The sequence below is a fragment of the Vipera berus genome (assembly GCF_964194415.1).
Source record: "Vipera berus genome assembly, chromosome: 1".
NCBI classification, from domain to species: domain Eukaryota; kingdom Metazoa; phylum Chordata; class Lepidosauria; order Squamata; family Viperidae; genus Vipera; species Vipera berus.
The window spans coordinates 25,147,681-25,168,396 of NC_138202.1; the positions used below are offsets into that span (position 1 = coordinate 25,147,681).

At 39.1% G+C, this 20,716-nt stretch overlaps 1 protein-coding gene across 1 annotated transcript; it reads left to right on the forward strand.

Annotated features, from left to right (window-relative positions):
- Positions 1-739: 739 nt before the first annotated feature.
- On the forward strand, positions 740-14,082 carry CGRRF1 (cell growth regulator with ring finger domain 1). Its single transcript, XM_081326546.1, has 6 exons — positions 740-884; positions 1,952-2,091; positions 2,746-2,923; positions 6,962-7,109; positions 9,401-9,508; positions 12,469-14,082. Exons 1-6 carry the CDS (start codon positions 781-783, stop codon positions 12,751-12,753), a joined length of 963 nt encoding a protein of 320 aa, XP_081182672.1. The 5' UTR covers positions 740-780; the 3' UTR covers positions 12,754-14,082.
- The last annotated feature ends 6,634 nt before the right edge of the window (positions 14,083-20,716 follow it).

A 20,716-nucleotide genomic window follows, 5' to 3' on the forward strand; every position in this document is an offset into this window, starting at 1 on the left:
TGTATTTTTTGTTAATACTTTTAATATATAAGTATACAAGTTATGACAAATATTTGCAAAATGTACACAAATGTTCAAAAATACAAACAGCAACAGCATTAGCACAGAAAAACAGAACTGCAATAAGTTATGTATGCTTCATTCTTAGTTTAATCCATCTAAGGATCTATTTAAGATCATTAAATATGCACGAAGCACTTTACTAAAGTAGTGATGTGTTTTTCTTATTTTTTTTCCAAGATCAGCACATAGTTTGGACCTCCAGAAGCTGCAATTCCCACCATCTCTCCTCGTTAGCATTCTCTAGTTGGAATGCAACAACTGGCTTTGAGTGATGGTTTTTGTATGGTGGTGTGCTTCAGCCTAAGAGAGTGACATCGAGTCCTGTATGTACTGACATTTTTAAAAAACTGTGTGTGGGTATGGCTGCCTACTGCCAAAACAATATTTAAATGTTCCAAAGAGACAAATAATATATTGTAGGGGTGTGTTAATAATAGTATAGAGTACCGCTGAGTTGAAAGGGTGGTATGATATACGGGAGGACATCTGCATTAATTATCCCGAAGCGAACCGGTAAGGCGCGACTACAAAACGCTCTCACCAACCCGATCGGCAATAACAAAAAGAGGAGGAGGTGGAAGCGGCAAGTCGGGAAACGCCGCTTCCCGATTTCTTGGCGGGCATGCGCTTCACTCGCGCATGCGCTCCTAATGAAAACAAAAGGGCAGTGGGGGTTTGGAAGCGGGAGCGTCGCTTCTTTCTCTTTTTCGTTACCTGATGGCTGCTGCGTTGTTGGTGATGCTGTACGAGTACTCTCCGCTGTTCTACATTGCCTTGGTGTTCGTCTGCTTCTTGGTGACCAGCGGCCTGATCATGGGCTGGTAAGTCGGGTAGAGAAAGAACGATCGTGGGAAGGCAGTGGATGGTTAGGGTTTGCGCGGCGGTTTCTCGAGTCGAACCGCGAAGATTCGCCGAGAGGCTTGATCGGAGAGGGGAGGGGGGGCGGACTATGCCGAAAGGCGATTGTCCTCTAACCGGGTACCCTCCGCTTGCCATGGACAAGGATTCCCACTGTCAGATTTTCCATCGGATGTTTGCTGGGCATGGTAGGAGACGTGGAGTAGTCCAGTGCATCTGGGTTAGGAATGATTCCCGTTGAAAGCATCGGCAATCTTAATTAAATGCTTGTAAAGGGAAGCAGTATTAGGAACCTCATGGGTTGAGTGAGATAAGCCATTTAAATGGGGAGGAATTGAGCAAGATAGTCGGGGTGGGGGAGATAATGATAATGATGATAACTTTATTGTCACTTTGAATGTACACCAATCGGCATACATCAAAATGAAATTTCATTGCATACAGCTCTCAGAGGGTCACCACCTCCAATATATACTCCTTGTTCATGGCCCACTCAAATTTCACATTGTCCATTTTAGTCTCTAGGGAGTGAACGATGGCAAACAGGACAGATGGAAATGGGGCTCCATGTGGATTAGCCCTCAAGTTAGTTTGTATTCTGACAACCTCGCCTTCTTTCCTTTTTCTGATCCTGACTCTTCCACCTTTTCCAAGAGTTTTAAAGTCTGGCTACTGTGGAATAAAGCACGGGGCTTGGTAGAAAACATGTAGGGATAGGAAATGGTTTTGACAGGAGTGATGCTTAGGCTGAGTTGAAAAATGGCTCTGCTTGAATATTTTTAATGGGAGGGGGCAAATAACGGTGGTTTCTATGTAAAAAAGGTGTAAGGAAAAGTTAATTGATTGACGTAGGGTAATTTAAAGCAAATGCAACAATCTTTGAAGAAATTATTCCTTTAATAGACCTGGGCATTAATACAAATCTTTGTTTACAGTATTTCATTATGCTTTAAGTTACGCTGAAGAATGGATTACACTCAGTCTTTTCAGGTCTCTAATTCTATGATTACAAACATTTTGTACTCCTTAGGTTTGGATGGGATGTTCCTGTGATTCTAAGGAATTCAGAAGAAACTGAATCAATTGTAAAAGTGTCTCAGAAACAGATGCGGCAAGTGAAAAATCCATTCAGTTTAGAAATCAAAAACCCAGAAATCACTTCAGCTTCAAGTCAGTATATTGTATATAATATTTGTTGACATTTTCTGTTTTTTGTTTCCTCCATTTTTGTTTCTATTTGCCACAAGAAGTCTGAAAGCATGTTTATCTTAAATCACTTCTGTTATTATCACTCTTTAAGCAATAAGCATGCAAAAGAAAATAGAGACACTTTTTAAGGAAAATTCTGCCCCTTATTGTTTTTAATTTGCACTATAAACTTAACTGAAATAAGAATCACTGTTTGTGGGGGAAAGAAAACACTCAATTTATCTGTGGATGATAGTTCTCTGTCCTTGTGGATGTGGGAGCTGAAGCACTATAAGCTCATTACAGAGAATCACCAGAAAGTATGCAGCTGTTTCATTGGTTAATTTTACATGACAAGAATTAGGTCATCATATTAATAGCACAATTTAACTGACAGTTTTAATCTGAATATATTTATAACCTTATATAACCTCAAAAAGATAATGGGTCAGCTTTGGAATAATTTAGATTTTCACTGCTTTTGAGCATGGAAATTTGAAAGAGTAGGAGAATATTAGATAATTTATCTCCTATAAAGTAACATGATATGAAGATAATATTTTGTATCCATTGTGGAGTTTTGAGTAGCACAATTCTTTGTTATACATTTGTATCATTGTTTTCATTTTCCTCAAGATGGCATTACTCTGGTATCTAATTGCTTGGAAGACTGTCTCCTTACATGCTATTGGGGCTGCAGCGTGCAAAAGGTTCACGATACCCTGCAGAAACATGCATACAGCTTTCGAATAAAAACTCCCCAGTCTTTTGAGGATGCAATGTGTCGTGAGTATCTCTATTGTCAACAGTATTGGTATCCTTTAGTGAAGCTTGTGTATTTTCAATTTTGCACAAATATACAGTGGGAATTTCTCCTCATAAATATAGCATGTACTAGTAAACAATGCTTCATTATAGTTGCAAAGAAAAAATAGAAAAATAACGGGAGCGGCAATGTCCCATGCCCTTGACAAGACATTAATGTCTTTATGCCAATTTTGATTTTAATTATTTATGCTTAAATTAAACTTTAAACACTGCATGCATTTTAAAAGTTAACTTCATTTGTTTTGGGGCAAAATTTCTGCATTTTTTTAATGTTTATACTAATCCAGGGAAGTTATGCAGCACATGCTGCCTTCTTAGTGATTATCTTATTTTTGCCCCTGCAGAGTAAAATCCAGTATTTGTAAGACTGGGCATGCTTTGAAAATGATTTGAAAGAATTACATTGGAATTCAGATGATCATAGCATTTCTCTGCTACTATTTTTTTAAAGTTGCTGTGCTTTGTTTTGTTTTCTTATATGCAAGCTTGAAAAATGACACAATTATTGTGATAGTCCCAATAAATCAATTCAACTCATTAAAATACAGGTATATATCCTCAGTTACCACAATTGAAACTGGCAACTCCATTGCTAAGCGAGTCGTGTAATTATTGCCTCATTTCCCGGTAGTTATTAATCAAATTATCTGGGGTGACACTTCATCTGACTGCAAGTTGCAATTTTACTGCTGGGTTCTCTGTTCATTCTGTCTGTAGGAAGCCAACTTTGAAGTGTGTAAATAATGATCATAGGAATGCTGCAGGAATGCTGCAACAATCATAAGTGTGAACACCGGCTGCAAACTTATTTTTACAGTGCCATTGTAGCTTTTTTTAATTGAAAAGTATTAAAATACATTTTTAATAACATAAACTCCCTCCCTCCCCCTCCCCTCCCCCTTGCCCTCCCTAACCCTCCCCCCCAGACTTCCCAGAGCTGAATACAGGGTATTAACTTTACAAACTTAAGCTAAAATATGCTACCTAACTAAAAAAAACATATTAAATTCTATCACGCTTTAACTCCCCTTAAACATAACTAAATTACTAACCAATAATGAATAACTGATAATACATCATGTAAAACTAATACTTATTCAAATGCTAAATGAAACTTTTTAGTCCCATATTTATTCTGAATATATTCGATCCATCTTCTCCATTCCACAATATATCTCTGTTGCGATTGTTCTTTCAAATATGCTGAAATCTTTGCCATTTCCGCCAAGTCCACTCTTCTATAGTAGGCAGTTCCTCCTTCTTCCAATATTGCGGTACTAAAAGTTTTGCTGCCGTAATTAAATTCAACATCAATTTAGTGTCTATGACAGTACAATCTGTAATAATACCCAACAGAAATAACTGTGGAGAAAACCTTATCTTTTTCTTAAATATCTTTTGCATGTTCCACCAAACTTTAATCCAAAAAGCTTTAACTTTTTTACAAGTCCACCATATATGATAATACGTTGCATCCTCACAACCACACCTCCAACATTTGGGCTGGCAGTTCGGATACATACTTGCTAATTTTTTAGGATCTAAATGCCATCTATAAAACATTTTATAAAAATTCTCTCTTAAATTTTGAGCCTGTGTAAATTTTACATTTCTGACCCATATCTTTTCCCAAGTATCCATTGTTATAACCTCCTGAAAATTCTGGGCCCACTTTATCATACAATCTTTAACAAGTTCCGTTTCTGAGTCAATTTCTATCAGTGCATTATATATCCTTCTTATATGTGCTTGACCTTGATCTCTAATTTGTTTTACCAAATTTCCATCAGTTATCAAAATACCAACTTTCTGATCTTCTTTCCATCTTGCTTGTAACTGCCCATACTGGAACCAGGTTTGTACTATCTTTCCTTCTTTTAAAATATTATATGGCTTTAATTGCCATACATTCCTTTCTATCCTAAGAATTTCTTTGTATGTAATCACATCATGTTTAAATCCCACATTTATATTTTCTATTGCATGTTTAGGTATTGCCCAATTTGGTATTTTATAATTTAACTTATGTCGATATTTTTTCCAAACTCGCAACAGAGCATACCTTAATATATGTGTCTTAAAAACATTATCCACCTTCTTGTCATACGATAAATATGCATGCCAACCAAATAACAAATCATAACCCTCAATATTCAATAATCTCCCTTGTGTTAAATTAAACCAATCACTAATTGATGATAAAGCAGCAGCCTCATAGTATAATTTAAAATTGGGCATTTTAAGACCACCTCTTTCACGTACATCTTGCATTATCTTAAATTTAACTCTTGGTCTTTTCCCTGCCCAAACAAATTTATTAATACCTTTCTGCCATTCCTCCAAATTTGAATCTTTTTTAAGTATAGGTATCATTTGAAACAAAAATAAAATTTTTGGCAAAACATTCATTTTTACTGCTGCAATTCTTCCCAATAAGGTTAATTGTAGTTTTTTCCAACTATCTAACTCTTTTTGTATTTTAAACCATAACAATTCATAATTATTTTTATATAATTTTACATTTGAAGCTGAAAGATATACCCCCAAATATTTAATCTTTTTTACTATTTCGAATCCCGTTAACTCTTCTAAAACAACCTTTTGTTCTATGGTCATATTTTTAGACAATATTTTAGTTTTTTGCGTATTTATCTTAAATCCAGAATCTTTTCCATATGACATTATTATCTCCATCAAATCTACAACTGAGTAAGTCAGTTGACTTAATGTAATAAATAAGTCATCCGCAAACGCTCTCAATCTATAATCTTGATCTCTTATTTTAATTCCCTTAATTTTATTTGAGTCTCGTATCTTAATAATATTTCCAATGTTAAAACAAACAACAAAGGTGACAACGGACACCCCTGTCTTGTACCCTTTTCAATATTACATGTTTCTGTCAAACTACCATTAATTATTTGAGCTGTTTGCTTCTGATATATTGCCCTAATAGGTTGTAAAAAATTATCCCCAAACTCCATTTTTTCCAGTACCTTAAATAAAAATTGCCAGTCCAATTGATCAAAAGCTTTTTCAGCATCCAAAAAAATCAGCGCTGCAGAGACCTGGTTATTTCTTTCCAAAAATTCCAATAAATCTACAATATGTCTCACATTATTCTTCATTTGTCTACCACTTATAAATCCTGTTTGGTCACTATGAATCATTTGCTGCATTACCTTCATTAATCTATTTGCTAAAATTTTTGCAAATATCTTATAATCAGTATTTAAAAGCGATATTGGCCTATAATTTTTGGTTTGGGTAGGATCTTGATCTTCCTTCGGAATCAGCGATATAAAAGCTGTTTTCCACGATGGAGGCACCTCTCCTCCAGATTGAATTGTTCTAAATAATTCTTTTAAAGGTTCCACCATTTCTAACTGTAAATCTTTATAGTAAATGGCAGTCAAGCCATCTGTCTGTAGGAAGCCAACTTTGAAGTGTGTAAATAATGATCATAGGAATGCTGCAGGAATGCTGCAACAATCATAAGTGTGAACACCGGTTGCAAACTTATTTTTACAGTGCCATTGTAGCTTTGCTCGCTAAACAGGATATCAGTAAGAAAGGATTATGTCTTTTTTAAGGCTCATATGGAAGTGTCTGCTTTTGCAAATAACGGTATGGTGCTTGTATAGCTTCTAACCTTCTTCCAAATCATTTTCAAAGCCTGCTTAACTCCAATATGTCTACCGCTAGGTAGGCAAGTTGGTAGAATGAATTATATGTACTCCCTAGGCAAGTGAATATTTCAGAATAATTTGAAAGATTAATGATGAAAGGAAAATCCTTATATTTGAACTGAAAGTTACTTATGCAGTGCTGGATGTTGTTTGTAGGAGCTAGTAAAATGAATGCAAATATATAAAGGTTCAATCCTAATTTCTGTCCTCCTGAATAATTAACAGATAGTTATTCTTTTGTCTCAGATGAAAGCAGTTGAGATTGTAGAATAGTGGATGATTAGCATAATAGTCTTTATTTGTGACAACAAAGACTGTTCCTTGACACAACAAAGCGTAAAGAAGACAGAAAAAGAGGAGAAGCATAGCCGGTTACCAGAAGTGGCAAAAATCCATGATTTTGGTCTACTGCCTAGATCTCGATACCCACTAGTGGTACTGTTAACCCTTGCTGATGAAGACAACAGAGAAATCTATGACATTGTAGGTAATCTCCACATTTTTTTTAAACGGAGGAATTTGTGTTGTCCTATACATTATAAAAAATACTGCTGAATAGAATTAAGATGTTTGAGCTTTTTCATTTCTGTTACAGAACTTTCAGTTTTAATAAGAATTTCTTCAGGTTTAAAACCATAACTGCTGGTAACTCTGGAAACTGAAAAAAGTGCAATTATTGAAAATTATAAAGTTCTCAGCCTGTGATCCAGGAACCACTGATGGTCCTTGGGAATGGTATAGGTGATTATTGATGTAGATACAGTAAGAAGTTGAGTGAATTTAATGAATTGTCATCTTTTTTAAAAACGTATTTGTGCTGACTTAGGGCTATGTAGTCATCATTTTTTTTAATGGTAATGTAGTGCTCTACTAAGGGACGCGGTAGCTCAGTGGGTTAGGACGCTGAGCTTGTCGATCAGATTATCGGCAGTTTGGCAGGTCGAATTCCGAGTGCCGCGTAACAGAGTGAGCGCCTGTTACTCGCCCCAGCTTCTGCCAACCTAGCAGTTCGAAAGCACGTAAAAATGCAAGTAGAAAAATAGGGACCACTACGGTGGGAAGGTAACAGCGTTCTGTACGCCTTTGGCTTCTAGTCATGCCAGCCACATGACCACGGAGACGTCCTCGGACAAGCGCTGGCTCTTCGGCTTTGAAACGGAGATGAGAACTGGCCCCTAGAGTCGGAAATGACTAGCATGCATGTGCGGGGGAACCTTTACCTTTACCTTTATTGCTCTATATAGAAGAGGGATTTGGGAGCTACTGACTAAATGACTATGAAGATTCTGAGTCATCCAGGTCATAGTTATCCCAAATATGCTTTTTCACGAGGCAACTGGAGGCAAGCTTATTGGATGAGAAGCAAAGCCGTCTTCCAAGAAAAACAAGAAAGTCCAGTTGTCTTGTGACAGAGCATCTTTGGGGGAGCAACTGAATAGGTTTCTTCAACTTGCTACTTCCCAAATGTGTTAGAATTTCAACTCCCATAATTCCCCAACTAGTGTGGCTGAAACAGAATTTTAGAAATCATTCCAAACATAGTTCTTGACCTCGACATATCTCATAAATTTATAAATTATGCCTGTCTCAGGTATAAAAATTACCAAAAAACCTCTCATTACTTACTGTTTATAGGCAAATCTTAATATTTCAGCAAGCTTTTAACTTGCATAGTCAACTAATGAAGCCAAACTGATTTTCTTAGGTGATCTTAAAATATCACATGACATAAATCACTATCAGCGGGAGCAACAGTTCATTGGAATCTTGTTTGGAAACTAAATGTATTAGATATTTTCCTAATAAATAATTGAAATAAAGGTTAATTTAATTTAATTTAATAATTTGATTTCTATACCGCCCTTCTCCCGAAGGACTCAGGGCGGTGAACAGGGCAATACACAATAAAAATATTATACAAAAATTAAAAAGCCATTAAACATTATGCCCTTAAAATTAATACATATTACAATTAAAACTATTTATAAAAACCCAACCCCATCCCGTCAGACCAGGCCAGCTTGTTCGAAAAAGAAAGTTTTGAGATCGCGCCGGAAGGAGCGAAGGTCGGGGGCCGTCCGGAGCTCAACCGGTAAGCTGTTCCAAAGGTCTGGCGCGCCCACAGAGAACGCTCTCCCCCTGGGGGTCACCAATCGGCATTCTTTGATCGGCGGCACCCTGAGGAGGCCCTCTCTGTGGGAGCGCACTGGACGGAGGGAAGTTGACGCCGGCCGCAGGTGTTGCCATAGGTAATCCGGACCCATGCCATGAAGGGCTTTGTAAGTCATCACTAACACCTTGTAAGTCATCACTAACACTGTTACACAGTGATTGCCTTTTTGGTTAAGGTAGAGCCAATCTGAATTCAAAATAACTTCAAAAAAATGGAAGCATTTATAAAACAGTAATTATGACCACATAAATCAGTTAAATCATGGGGCATTAATAGGCAAGTATCATAGTCAAAGAAGGTGCTTGATTCACAGCTCTAAAATGAAGTGATTGGAAAGATAGAATAAACATAGTCATAATTCTCCGTGTATAGCACAGGCTTAAAAATATATGTGTGGGTTTGAAGCTGTCTCAAGATTAGCAGGTGCATTTTTCATACGTAAAATCTGTAATATGAAACAAAACTGTTGGAGACTCAAGTTAAAATGAATTAACAATTGATATCACCTGTTAACATTTTTTAGCTCTGCTGTAGTCTGGTTGGGGTTTGCTTGAACTGAAAGAGACTGTGTGCTGAAATAAATATTTCTGTCTTTCTTAAGATTTCAATGCTATCAATAATACATATTCCAGATGCCAGTTACAGGCTTTCCTGCCGGATACTGTATCAGTATCTCCTTTTGGCCCAAGGTCAATTTCATGACCTAAAGGTAAGCTTTCAGATTCATTTTCTAGAACGGGGGTGGGGTGGGGTGGGGGCTTTTTGTCAGATTGCTCTCTTCAAAAAGACAAAAAAGATGAAGTCCCGGAATTGAGAGGCAGGGAGAGACAAGGGATCCCACAGATGGAGAAATGAGCCCTTCATAAGCCCCCATTGGAATCACAGTATTGCAGAGAGAGAAATGAGCTTTCCAGGGATTTTGAACCAGAAAAAGGAGTACGTTCTTTAAACCAGCAGTTTTGTTTGATTACACACATCTAGAACTGATTTTTAATTGCGTAGTGATGCATTAAGAAAGAGCAAAACTTTTTTGTACTTCAGCAAATCTATAATCTTTCGTAATTGAAGGCTATAATTGTCTGGATTCTCTGAAGCCAGTTTTTCCGGTCTGCCTCTCTAAATTTCCCCTGTGCGTTCATCATTAGGTTTGTTGACAAACATTCTGGGCTCATTTCATACATTAGGTTATCTTAAATTATGGCTTACGTCGTTACTGTTGAATTCCCAGATCAAAATAAGCCAAAAGCAAATATGCTATATTACAGTTTTGCTCCTACTCCTATTCCTGCACTCTAAAAACTAATCATTTTTATATTATCACAGTCTTGTAGATCTCAGTCAGTGCATTTGATAGAAATTTTTTATCTGTTTTTTCCCCCTCTGGGCTCCTCTTTCAATGGGATTCCAGTAGAAAATAAAGTTATGCCATAGTTAGGGAAGTCTGTCTTTTGATTTTCTTTATGCATTTATCTGAATAGCAGGACTCTGCACTTTTTGCATGTTTCTGACAACATGATGAAAATGGACACCATTCTCTTTCTTTTCCACTAACTTTCTACTGTCACTATTTTCCATTTCCTAGTTTTCCACTGTTGCCCAACATGCCAGTGCAATACCTGAAATGCATTTTTTGTTGCATTACTTTTCATTCCTCTCTTCCTTATGTGAGGCTCCCCAATTGCTGATCATGAAACTGCCATTGTAGTATTTGCTCCCTAAATTCTTTTTTACAGAAGAGATCTTGACTGGGCCATAAGGAGCCTTGGGTATCCACATTTTGGCTCAAAATTACAATCTTACATATTTTGTTCCTAAAGTAGTATTCCTCAATGTCATCAAACTTCAACTCTGGAACTTCCACACATCTTAAACTTGCCGAAACACTATCCTAAAGTAACATATGGATACCTACTGAATTCACAGACACCTTCCTTGGTGTTTGCCAAGCTTCCAGCCTAATCCAAATGTTTAGATTTTGAGAAGAAACAAATGTCAACATACCGTATTTTCTAGCGTATAAGACGACCCGGCGTATAAGACGACCCCCGACTTTTAAAGAAGTTTTTCAAGGTTTTTCGTCTTATACACTGGAAAATACTTACATGCCAGTTGCCAAGTGTCCGACACAAGCCTGATTCAGCCCCATCTGATGCAGATGGTGCAAAGCCTCCCTTTTGAAGCCCAAAGGGGCTTTTCCTTCCACCCACCCATTTGAGAGCACATTTGCAGACGGAGCAGCCACGTGTCTGGAGCCAAGCCCCGCCCAGCCAGGTGGGCTCGGAAGACGCGCTGGAGAGGCGGGCTTGGAGCGGCCATGCCGAGGCCAGCTGGCGAGGGCCGCTGCGTGGTCTGTGGGCGAGAGGGGCGCCAGGCCCGCCGGAAGTCCCTGAGGTTCCTGGAACGGGCTGGCAGGCACGCTCTTCCCCGGCCCGCCAGAAGTCCCCGGAAGTTCCCCAAACTTGGAACGGCCTGGCGGCGGGCGGGCGCGCGCTCCCTCCCCGATCCGCCGGGGAGCGTCTCCCAAAGCGCAGCGTCTGGCGGCCGGGAAGTTCCTGGAACGGGCTGGCAGGCACGCTCTTCCCCAGAAGTTCCCCAAACTTGGAACGGCCTGGCGGCGGGCGGGCGCTCCCTCCCCGATCTGCCGGGGAGCGTCTCCCAAAGCGCAGCGTCTGGCGGCCGGGAGTCCGTCGGCCTGGTCGCTGGCGAGCTGGCCCGCGGCTAGGGCCGGGGCCCAGGAACAGGTAGCCGGGTGCGGGTGGGGGGAAGGAAAGCCGGGCGCGGGCTTCTGCGGCTGGTTGCGAGGCCGGATGCAGGCATCTGCCGGGAGAGATAGCGGGTAGCAGGGCGCGCTCTGCTTATGCTCAGATGCCGCATGGGTGAGGGGGAGGGGCTTCCTGCCGCTCCCGGGGTCTGGCGTTTGCAAGGGGGAGGGGAAGGGGCTTAGAGGCTCTTGGGGGTGGGAAGGGAGAGTCACGATGGAGGGGGGACTGGACTAAGGAGGCTTGAAGTTGCTTTGCAAGAACGGGGACGCTCGACTGATTTATGGTTTTTTTTCGGCGTATAAGACGACCCGGCGTATAAGACGACCCCCCAACTTTTGAGAAGATTTTCATGGGTTCAAAAGTCGTCTTATACCCTGGAAAATACGGTAATGTTATTTCCAAGAAAGACTCTATGTCTGAAATACACCCCATTTGGTTTATTAGAAAATAAAAATAAGTCTTGTGTTTTGTATAGAAATGTATCCACTTTCCCAGAAAGGGGACCAAGGTAACTGAGCATCAGGGAGTATTCTGTTAAAACTGCCCTTTTTTAACCGCTTACCTGCCAATGGATTTAATTTGGGAAGGGGCAAGGCTTCCCCCAAGAGCCATGTTGCAGGAGTGAGCACAACATGTTCTGAAATTCTGATAGTCCATAAAGGTGAAGATTCCTAATTTGTGCTAACCTAAGGTTTAGAGCAGGCATGTCAAACTGCCGGCCCGCGGACCGGATGCATCACGACAAAACCGCACCCTCCCCATTGCCGGCAATGGGGAAAAAGTCACGATTTGTCGCGCAACGTCATGTGACATCGCGAGTTTGACATGCCTGGTTTAGAGGGAGGAAAAGAGATATTTGTAAATGTTGGTTTCTTTCTTCTAATTTTCCCCATCTTTCCTCCACCAGCAATTGTTCATGTCTGCTAACAACAATGCATCCTCTCCAAGTGGCTCTTTCTCCAGTGAAAGGACTGAAGACCACGTCCTGCTTGAAAAGGCTGACTTGGTGGAGACCGAGCCAGAAGTGCTGGAGGAGAGCAGCAAGGACTGCATCGTCTGCCAAAATCGAGCAGTCAATTGGGTGCTTCTTCCTTGCAGACACACCTGCCTATGCGATGAGTGTGTGAAGTATTTCCAGCAGTGCCCCATGTGCCGGCAGTTTGTGAGAGAATCATTTCCATTACACAGTTAGAGAAAGTGCAGAAGAAGTTCCTGTGTATTGTACTTATGAGGGACTCTGGCAAAGGATTGATAAACACTTCAGCTGTTGATTTTGCAACAGTATCTTTGATCTCACCTTTCCTTCTACTTGAATGAAGTTTGGTGCCTGGAAAACTCTGAAGCAGCATTTTTATTTTCCTTAACAAGGCACTCGGAAGCATCACTGTGAAGGCCAATGACATAGGAGCCTCAATTTAGTCTTCAGGAATGGGACAAAGGGGGAAGAACTTTAGGCAACAGAAGCAATGCACTGAACAATGAAGGACATATTTACAGAAAAAGAAATCTTTTTTTAAGTATTTCCAGGACATATTATTTTAGTGTATTCCAACCAACACAGAGCATATGGAGAACAAATATCCTCATATGTAAGAGACATTGGCAATCTTTATTTATAAAGGTGTTAGAGTAAATATCACATAGCTTGGCTTTCAGCCATTAGCAGTGTTGCACTTTTTAAGTTACCGTAGGAAGGGGGGAAAGGAAATACATAACAATTCTCTACATAGGTTCAGATGTCTTTTGTATATTCCAGCCTTTGTCAGCTTCCTGATCTTGAAATGATGCAGGCTGGAAGTTCTAGAGTCCTGACATATCTGGAATTGCCAAGTTGGGGATGGCTGGTATATTTAGTTTTCTTGGGCTTGCTGGATCTAAGTGTTTACATTCATTTGCAGATGCAAGTATGGCATTGAGTGTGAATTGTCCCAACAAAAGGATGTCTACAAGATGCATATTCAAGCAAATATTCATTGAACTGCAAATCAGTTTCTGCTTGTCTTGTTCTTGGACACTAAAAATTCATTTGCCTTAGGCAGTTTTAGATATGACATGCCATTGGTGATGTCATGAAAGGCTGATGTGGTCCTAGCTCAGTGTGATGTAAATGAATCTTTTGACAAGGGAGAGTTCATTTGAAGACTGTTATGCCTTTGAGTAAAAATGTTTTGTGTGGATCTTGCCTCCTGTCCAAGATGTCACTTCTTGTCAGCAAGTGTTGTCGGCATTTGGACACCTTGCTCTGACTTACCCAAATTCCAGGCATAATTTTAGCCCCCGTAGCAATTGTATGGTTTAATTGAAATGAGAAGATGTCTGCATTCATGCATACATCGTGCATAGCCATAATTTCATTATCTGTTTTTGGTTGAGAATCTAGCCGATTCTGGTTTATTAAAACAAAACATGGGTTACAATATTAATGTGTGAATCTAAACAATGACTACGTGTCAGAATCCATTTATATCACATTTCATAATTGTATAGGTAGAACAACGTGCTATTTCTGGGGATTCTGCCATCTCTCCGAGGGGGGGGGGGAGAGGATGGTTACTAAAGCGATTTTCAAACAACAGGGGATGTTTTAACTGGGGGAGGGAGGGGGACAGACAGGTCTGGAATGTATCTTCATTTACAACTGAAAAGGAAAGCAATAACCATAAAACCAAGGAGAGTTCCCTTTCCTATGGAAGGACCTGACACCTAGCAACTGATGAGAGCCTGACCAAATGGATGAGGGGAGGGGCTGAAATGGGAATGTTTATATAGGATTGAAATGTAACTTTGTTAGATTCCGTCTTGTATTCCCACAATCGATTCCATCCTAGTAAACATTTTCCTTTTGGACTAAACTTGCATCCAAGAGTTCTTATTTCCTAAGATGTGGATTGAGGTGGGTCCTGACACTACGTTTCCTACCTCAGAATTATAATCAGCATTGTCACCCTTTAGGGTCATGTTAGTAACATGGAACACTAAGCCCTGTTGAAAGAGAAGATGGGCAGCCAACACATTTTACAAATAAATAAACTTACAAACAAATACTAGCTTCTCTGCATTCAGAGTATCAAAAGTGAATATGGAAAAAAAATATTACTTTCCACTTTTTCTTTTCCATCTATAAAACTTACATAATCCAGCCATTGTGGATTGACACAGCTTGGTGTGCTGTGCCAAACTATCAAGTTGTTGCTTATTCAGTAAGCAGTAGCTTAATGTGATGGTCAGCAATCACTTCAGGTGCCAGATGTTACCACCATCTTAAATTATGGCACAGCCCACTCTGTACCTTATGTTGGAAGTATTATACAGCCTTGCTATCTCATTCAGAAGAATTTGTGAGATTTTTGTATTCTCACCTAAAATTTCCAAATATGTCGATTTTAAAAAACAATGTTGGGATACCTCTGCTGATCTGTGGCTGAGCACAGTGGGATTACCTCTCTTTCAATCCATTTCAAAGTCTCAATGAGCAAAATTAATTTTTAGAAAATAGAAAAACAAAACAGATACCATATGCTTGATAGCAAACTACTGTACGCTACCCAGAGGAGTTGTGCAGTGGATATGCTATTATCAGTGTCCAACTATGGTCAGTTACTGGCTTTGTGACTGAGGTTATCCTTTTAATTCTGTATGTACAAGAGCTATCATTACATAATAAAGAGAACAATGTGCTCTGCATATGAAAGGAACTAGGTTATACTTTTAGAAAGTCTGATTTTTACTTGTGTTTATTTCAGATTTGGTGTACAAGCTAAAGAACTGGCATCGTCCTCTTTTCTGTCAACCTCCCTCTTCAACCTTGAAATATATGCTCAGTCAGAAATTTATTTCCTTATCTTATTTGCAAAAAAGGAAGATAAAATCTTTCTGTAATTATTTCAGAATCATCAGAATTTACTGGTCTGTATTCCATAGAGAGACTTATCAATAGATGCCAATATTCCTTGTGCTTGCCAGACACACAGACAATATTGAGTTGGATGGACCAATAATCTAAAGTGGTAGAAAGTAGCTTCTAATCTTAGTCATCTTAATTAAGATGCTTGTCAGTGTGGACACTTTGGGGGGCAAGCGGTCAGCCCCAAATCCTATTCCAGATGGGTAAATCCGAGAGGGATGCTAGGAGAAGAATGCAAGGAGAGGACCTATTGCACAGAATGTCAGTCCTATAATGGTGGGGGTAGCCTTCTAATCTTCATAGTCCTGTTATTTGAGGGGGAAATACTTAGGACAGCAAAAATTCCTTGCTTCTCGCCAATGTTTTACCTAACATTTCAGACATGCTGGCTTCACATAAGATAGTTATTTAATTAAACCAATGTTCTGATTTAAATCATAAGTCATATTTTATGGTTCTTAATACCGTTGTACACCATCCATAGTCAATTCTTGTGAGATGGGTGGCCATATAAATATAAATACAAATTTTAATATCTGGATTCACACAACATGCTAAGCCATAAGAACTACACCTGGTTAATTTTTACCAATCTACAAAACATAACTGTTGAGTCGCTTTAATTCTAAATAGGTACCATCTCAGCTCCCTATGATCATTATAGGCATCAGGGTAGCCCAGGATTCCATCTGTGGCTCCAGAAGCACCCCAAGACTGTACCTATCATTTTCAGTAGCCAAATAGATTATTTTTACTCGGTTGCAGAGGTTTCTGAGAAAGTGAGACTTTTAGAGAGACTTTTGAGATAAATGTTGCCATCTCTCACCTAAAAGGCCTCATTTAAAAAAAAAACCTGAAACCGTTGCCAACTTTTTGATTTGCCAGCAAGTATGCCAGCTTGTGATTTAGAAATACAATACTTGCCCACCTTTGATTTTCTCCAGGAATTTCAGTTCCCCCATCACCACCACAAGAACAATCAGTAGAACAACCTGCCTTCAGAAGCTGTGAATGCTCCAACACTGGAAGTTTTTAAGAAGAGACTGGACAAGCATTTGTCTGAAGTGGTACAGGGTTTTCTGCCTGAGTAGGGGGTTGGTCTAGAAGACCTCCAAGGTCCCTTCCAACTCTATTATTATTGTTGTTACAAAGTTATTAAGTAAGTTGGACTAAGAGCAATTGGCCCCTATTCACCCAGTAAGTTTCCATGGCTGAGCCTGGAACCACACCTCGGTCTCCTTAGCCTATTACACCAGGATTCTTTTATTGTCCATGGCAAAATATAAAATATAATATATACATATAAATATTTCCTTGAGCCTAGATATCAATGTTCACTCTCTGATATGCTCCAGAAATAGCAAAAGGCAAAGAAGTTTGGGGGAAAAATTAACTAATGGTAAAGGAGTGATTATTTGCAGATTGTTAATTATATCTACTGGCCTTGTTTACATGCAGACATTCATTCCATGTTCATTCCATCTCCAGGGTCTAAAGCTGATCAATCCATGCAAACAGTTTTCCCCTGTCAGTGATGCCACCAGCTGATTTTTCATCCCTACCTCCATTGTCTGTTGTTTTGTCAGCCTCTCAGGGCTGTCAGTGTCTTGATTAAGAAAATCTGAGGCTCCTTGAAATGTGATACCAGAGACAGTGCTGTAACTCCTAACAGATGGCTTCTGTTCTGTTGGCACAATGTATTTCATGTTTGCTTAATTAGTTGCATGTCATATTGAAAGCTGAAACATGTTTGCATGCCAGGCACAAGCACAGAAGAGAAAGACTGGCCTCAGCCTTTAGGTATAGCCTTCTTAAGCTGGATACCCTCCAGATATATATTTTGTAGAATCAAAGCAATGGCATGAACTTTAGAGGTTATCTCATCCAATGTGCTATCCTCAACAGATAACCATCCAGCCTCTGAAGAACTCCTATGAAGAAGAATCTATCACATGTAGCAAGTTGTTCCACTGGCTGCCAAACCGTATATATGGGAACATATATTAAAATCCCAACACATTTGGAAGATGTCAGCTGACGATTCTGGGTTCAGAAACCATATTAAGCTATGACTTAACTGTGGCTTTAAAAGAAATGCCCTGGTTCATGCATAATACTCAGCCATAAATCATGGTTTACAGCTATAATGGCTGAGTTCAAGCATTATCACACCAAACCAAAACCAAGCACAGTTGGGTAATCTATCAACCCAACCATACACTATAGCTATGATGCACCAAGCAAAAGCCAATCTTATCTGGAGAAGTATTGCTCTATACTGTATTCTTTGTAATATTTATTTTGACTGGACCAGAAGAAGAAAAAAAAGGCCAAACCTCTCTAGACAAGAACTCATCAGTACTTTCCCACTTAGTGAACTAGAACCCTCAAAATTCCTCAATTCCGCAGCCAAAAAAGTGCTTCACTCAATGTTAGAACATATATTTTGCATGCAGAAAGTTATTTCTAGCATTTCCATTTAAGAAATGTATTTGGCTGATTGTGGAATTTATGCCCACGGCATGCCAGTCTGTAACATTTTACAGTAAGATATTAAACACTGTTGAGTAACAGCATTGAATAAAACAAATCAATAATAATGCATAAACAACCCCCTCCAAAGTCCTCAAGCAGTAGATTTGATTTGTGCTTAGATTGTAAGCCGCCCTGAGTCTTCGGAGAAGGGCGGGATATAAATGGGATTAAAATAAAATAAAATAAATAAATAAAATGCAAAACAAAAGAAACAAACAAAAAAAGCCCTGGATGGGAATGCTTGTTTATAAAAATAGGTCTTTGATTTCTCTTTTAAGATCAGCATGTAAAGGCAAAGGCCACTTCTCAGGTGCAGGGAGCTCCTGGCCTACTTGTTTCTAACTGGTCTTCTTAGCAATGCCTGTAATAAGAAGCCCACAGATGACAAACACCACTCTCAGCTAGTAAGGTGGTAGACAAGGTGTTTCTGAAGGTAAACAGGACTCAAGACATAAGAGGACTTGTTTGTAAAAAAAAAACATACAAGAAGCTAGTGAAAGAGTCACATGTTCCTGGAGGGAAACACACAACAAAAGATTGGTTGCTGCATTTTGGACCCACCACAGTTAACTTTCCTTCAAAGATTCCTGTACACAAAATGCATTCTATTTGAGAGGTGGATAGCATATGGATCACAAAGGCCAGGTCACCATTGTCCTTAGAAGGGCAGAAGTTAGTAAGGGAAGCACTCTTAAATGGGATCAAGCACATTTCTCACTACTTTGCTCACATCCAGAGTATAAGCCCTTTCCTTCAGCGGGAATGTCACTCCATCCAAGGTTGGCAACATCCCTTCCAAAGAATGAAATTGTCACCAATCCTCACACTTTAGCTTCAGCTTTAATCCCTCACCCAGGCTGCATTCCAGTCCAAGCAGGAGGTAACCATAAATGCCAACACATCATTTTTTTTAAAAAAAAAAAATCTGGATTATCCACATAAAGATGGCACCCATGATTTTTATAGTTTTATGATTTTTATATATTTGCTGTTTAATTGTTGTACGCCACCCAGTATCACTTCCTATGGGATGTGGGGGAGGCATATAAATTTGATCAATCCTTCCCTCCATCACTACTGTCTCTTCCTTTCATTTCCAGCTATTTCTCCTACTTTACAGCTCCAGTTCTGTCTCCACCACTAACACCTATTACAATTCTCTCAAAGTTCCAGAAGTTGAGTTTCCTATTACCCAATTCTTGGTTAATTCATTATTTCCAATTCATTTGTTTCTCATTAATCCAGTTCTCATAAATCTAAAGTAGAAGAGAATATCTGTAGCTCAGGGTTGAACTGTGGAGTCCTTGGTGCTCTCTGAGCTTGGCTGTTTGGTTGAAGACATTTCACTACCCATCTAAATAAATCATAAATCTTCAATTAATATTAAGGCAGTATTTCTATTGCAAGCCTGCAGACTCCATGTCATATCTCAACATCTGCCTGCCATATTTGTATCAATATCCAGAGTCTTCACAAGTACTTGATCTACATTATTTGATGTGGGGGAAAAAATAAACCTAGCCAGTTTTTTTAAAGGTTGAGAAATATATTAAACAAAACAAAAAGCTTTGCTGTATGGAAAAAATATTCAAATGTTGGAAATAAAATTGGAAAAACTTTGGGCAATACAGCAGGCAATAAAATAAGATGCAATTGCCATGTACCTTTATACGCCCAGTTTTTAGAAACAATCGCCTGAAAAGTAAATATTATACAACTCTGAAATTGTCAAACCTGCCTGAAGTGAAAAATTTCCTATAGAAAAATTTAACACTGGAAAATTTCCAAAAACATTTTTAGTTTGGCTATTTTGTCCCATATTCCTGCACAAAAGTATAGGGCTACCAAGTCTCTTTACTGCTCTCTATTGGTCATCCAGACATCTGTAGTGCAGATATGGTATGCCTAACTTTGGTTTCGGACAGCAAGGCCATTCAAACAGCTAATATTAGATTGACGTCTGATTCCACTCTCAGGCTAGAACCAGGGAAATATAAATTCAGCTTTTTCTTGACCATAAAATTTGCTGGCTAGCTCACCTACTATATTTACCTATAAAGTAACTGTTTGGCTTTCATTACTGCCTTGTATGAAGTCAACCACTATAGTTAGTAAACCACGTTTTAGTATGAAATATGTACTCAACAATATGTGATATGTTCAAAACACATTAACTCGGTCCCGCACATTCAATTACCTCAGCTACAAATTCTCTTATACTGTATGTTGATCTAACAGCTCCACTAGATGGCGCTTCCTTGTTACTTTGCTTAGGTTCAAGGATGATAATCCCCTGTACAGCTGTCAGTATTTATCCCACACAGATTTCAGCATAATTGCTCTAAAGCGGCTCTTCAATCAGGTGTGACTTATTGCAGTCCTGAGTAGCATAACAACTGTAAGGCCAGGCCAAAGTGAAATCATCTTCTTGCCCCATACTGGACTTTTTTTCTACACCTACCTAACTTCCTAGACTGTGGGGAAATTATTTTGATTAAGTTATGATTAGCTTAACCATGTTTTATTGGATAAGTTGCAATAGTTAGGTTGATGCAAGAGTTATTTAATTCATTTCTGGTATTTCTGCATTGCCCAGCTCAAAACTGACTCCTGGCAGTTTACATATTTTTTAAAAAAAAAATGAATGCAAAAGACATCCAACCTCAGAAATAGACTATAATATGCTAAGCCATAAAGTTTCTTAGATGAGAAAGAC

Bases quoted from the DNA above. Each gene is read 5' to 3' on its own strand.
- CGRRF1 (XM_081326546.1), top strand. From the start codon at position 781: ATGGCTGCTGCGTTGTTGGTGATGCTGTACGAGTACTCTCCGCTGTTC. The intron at 2,924-6,961 runs GTATCCTTTAGT...GACACAACAAAG, and splicing joins CTCTATTGTCAACAGTATTG to CGTAAAGAAGACAGAAAAAG. The intron at 9,509-12,468 runs GTAAGCTTTCAG...TTCCTCCACCAG, and splicing joins GTCAATTTCATGACCTAAAG to CAATTGTTCATGTCTGCTAA.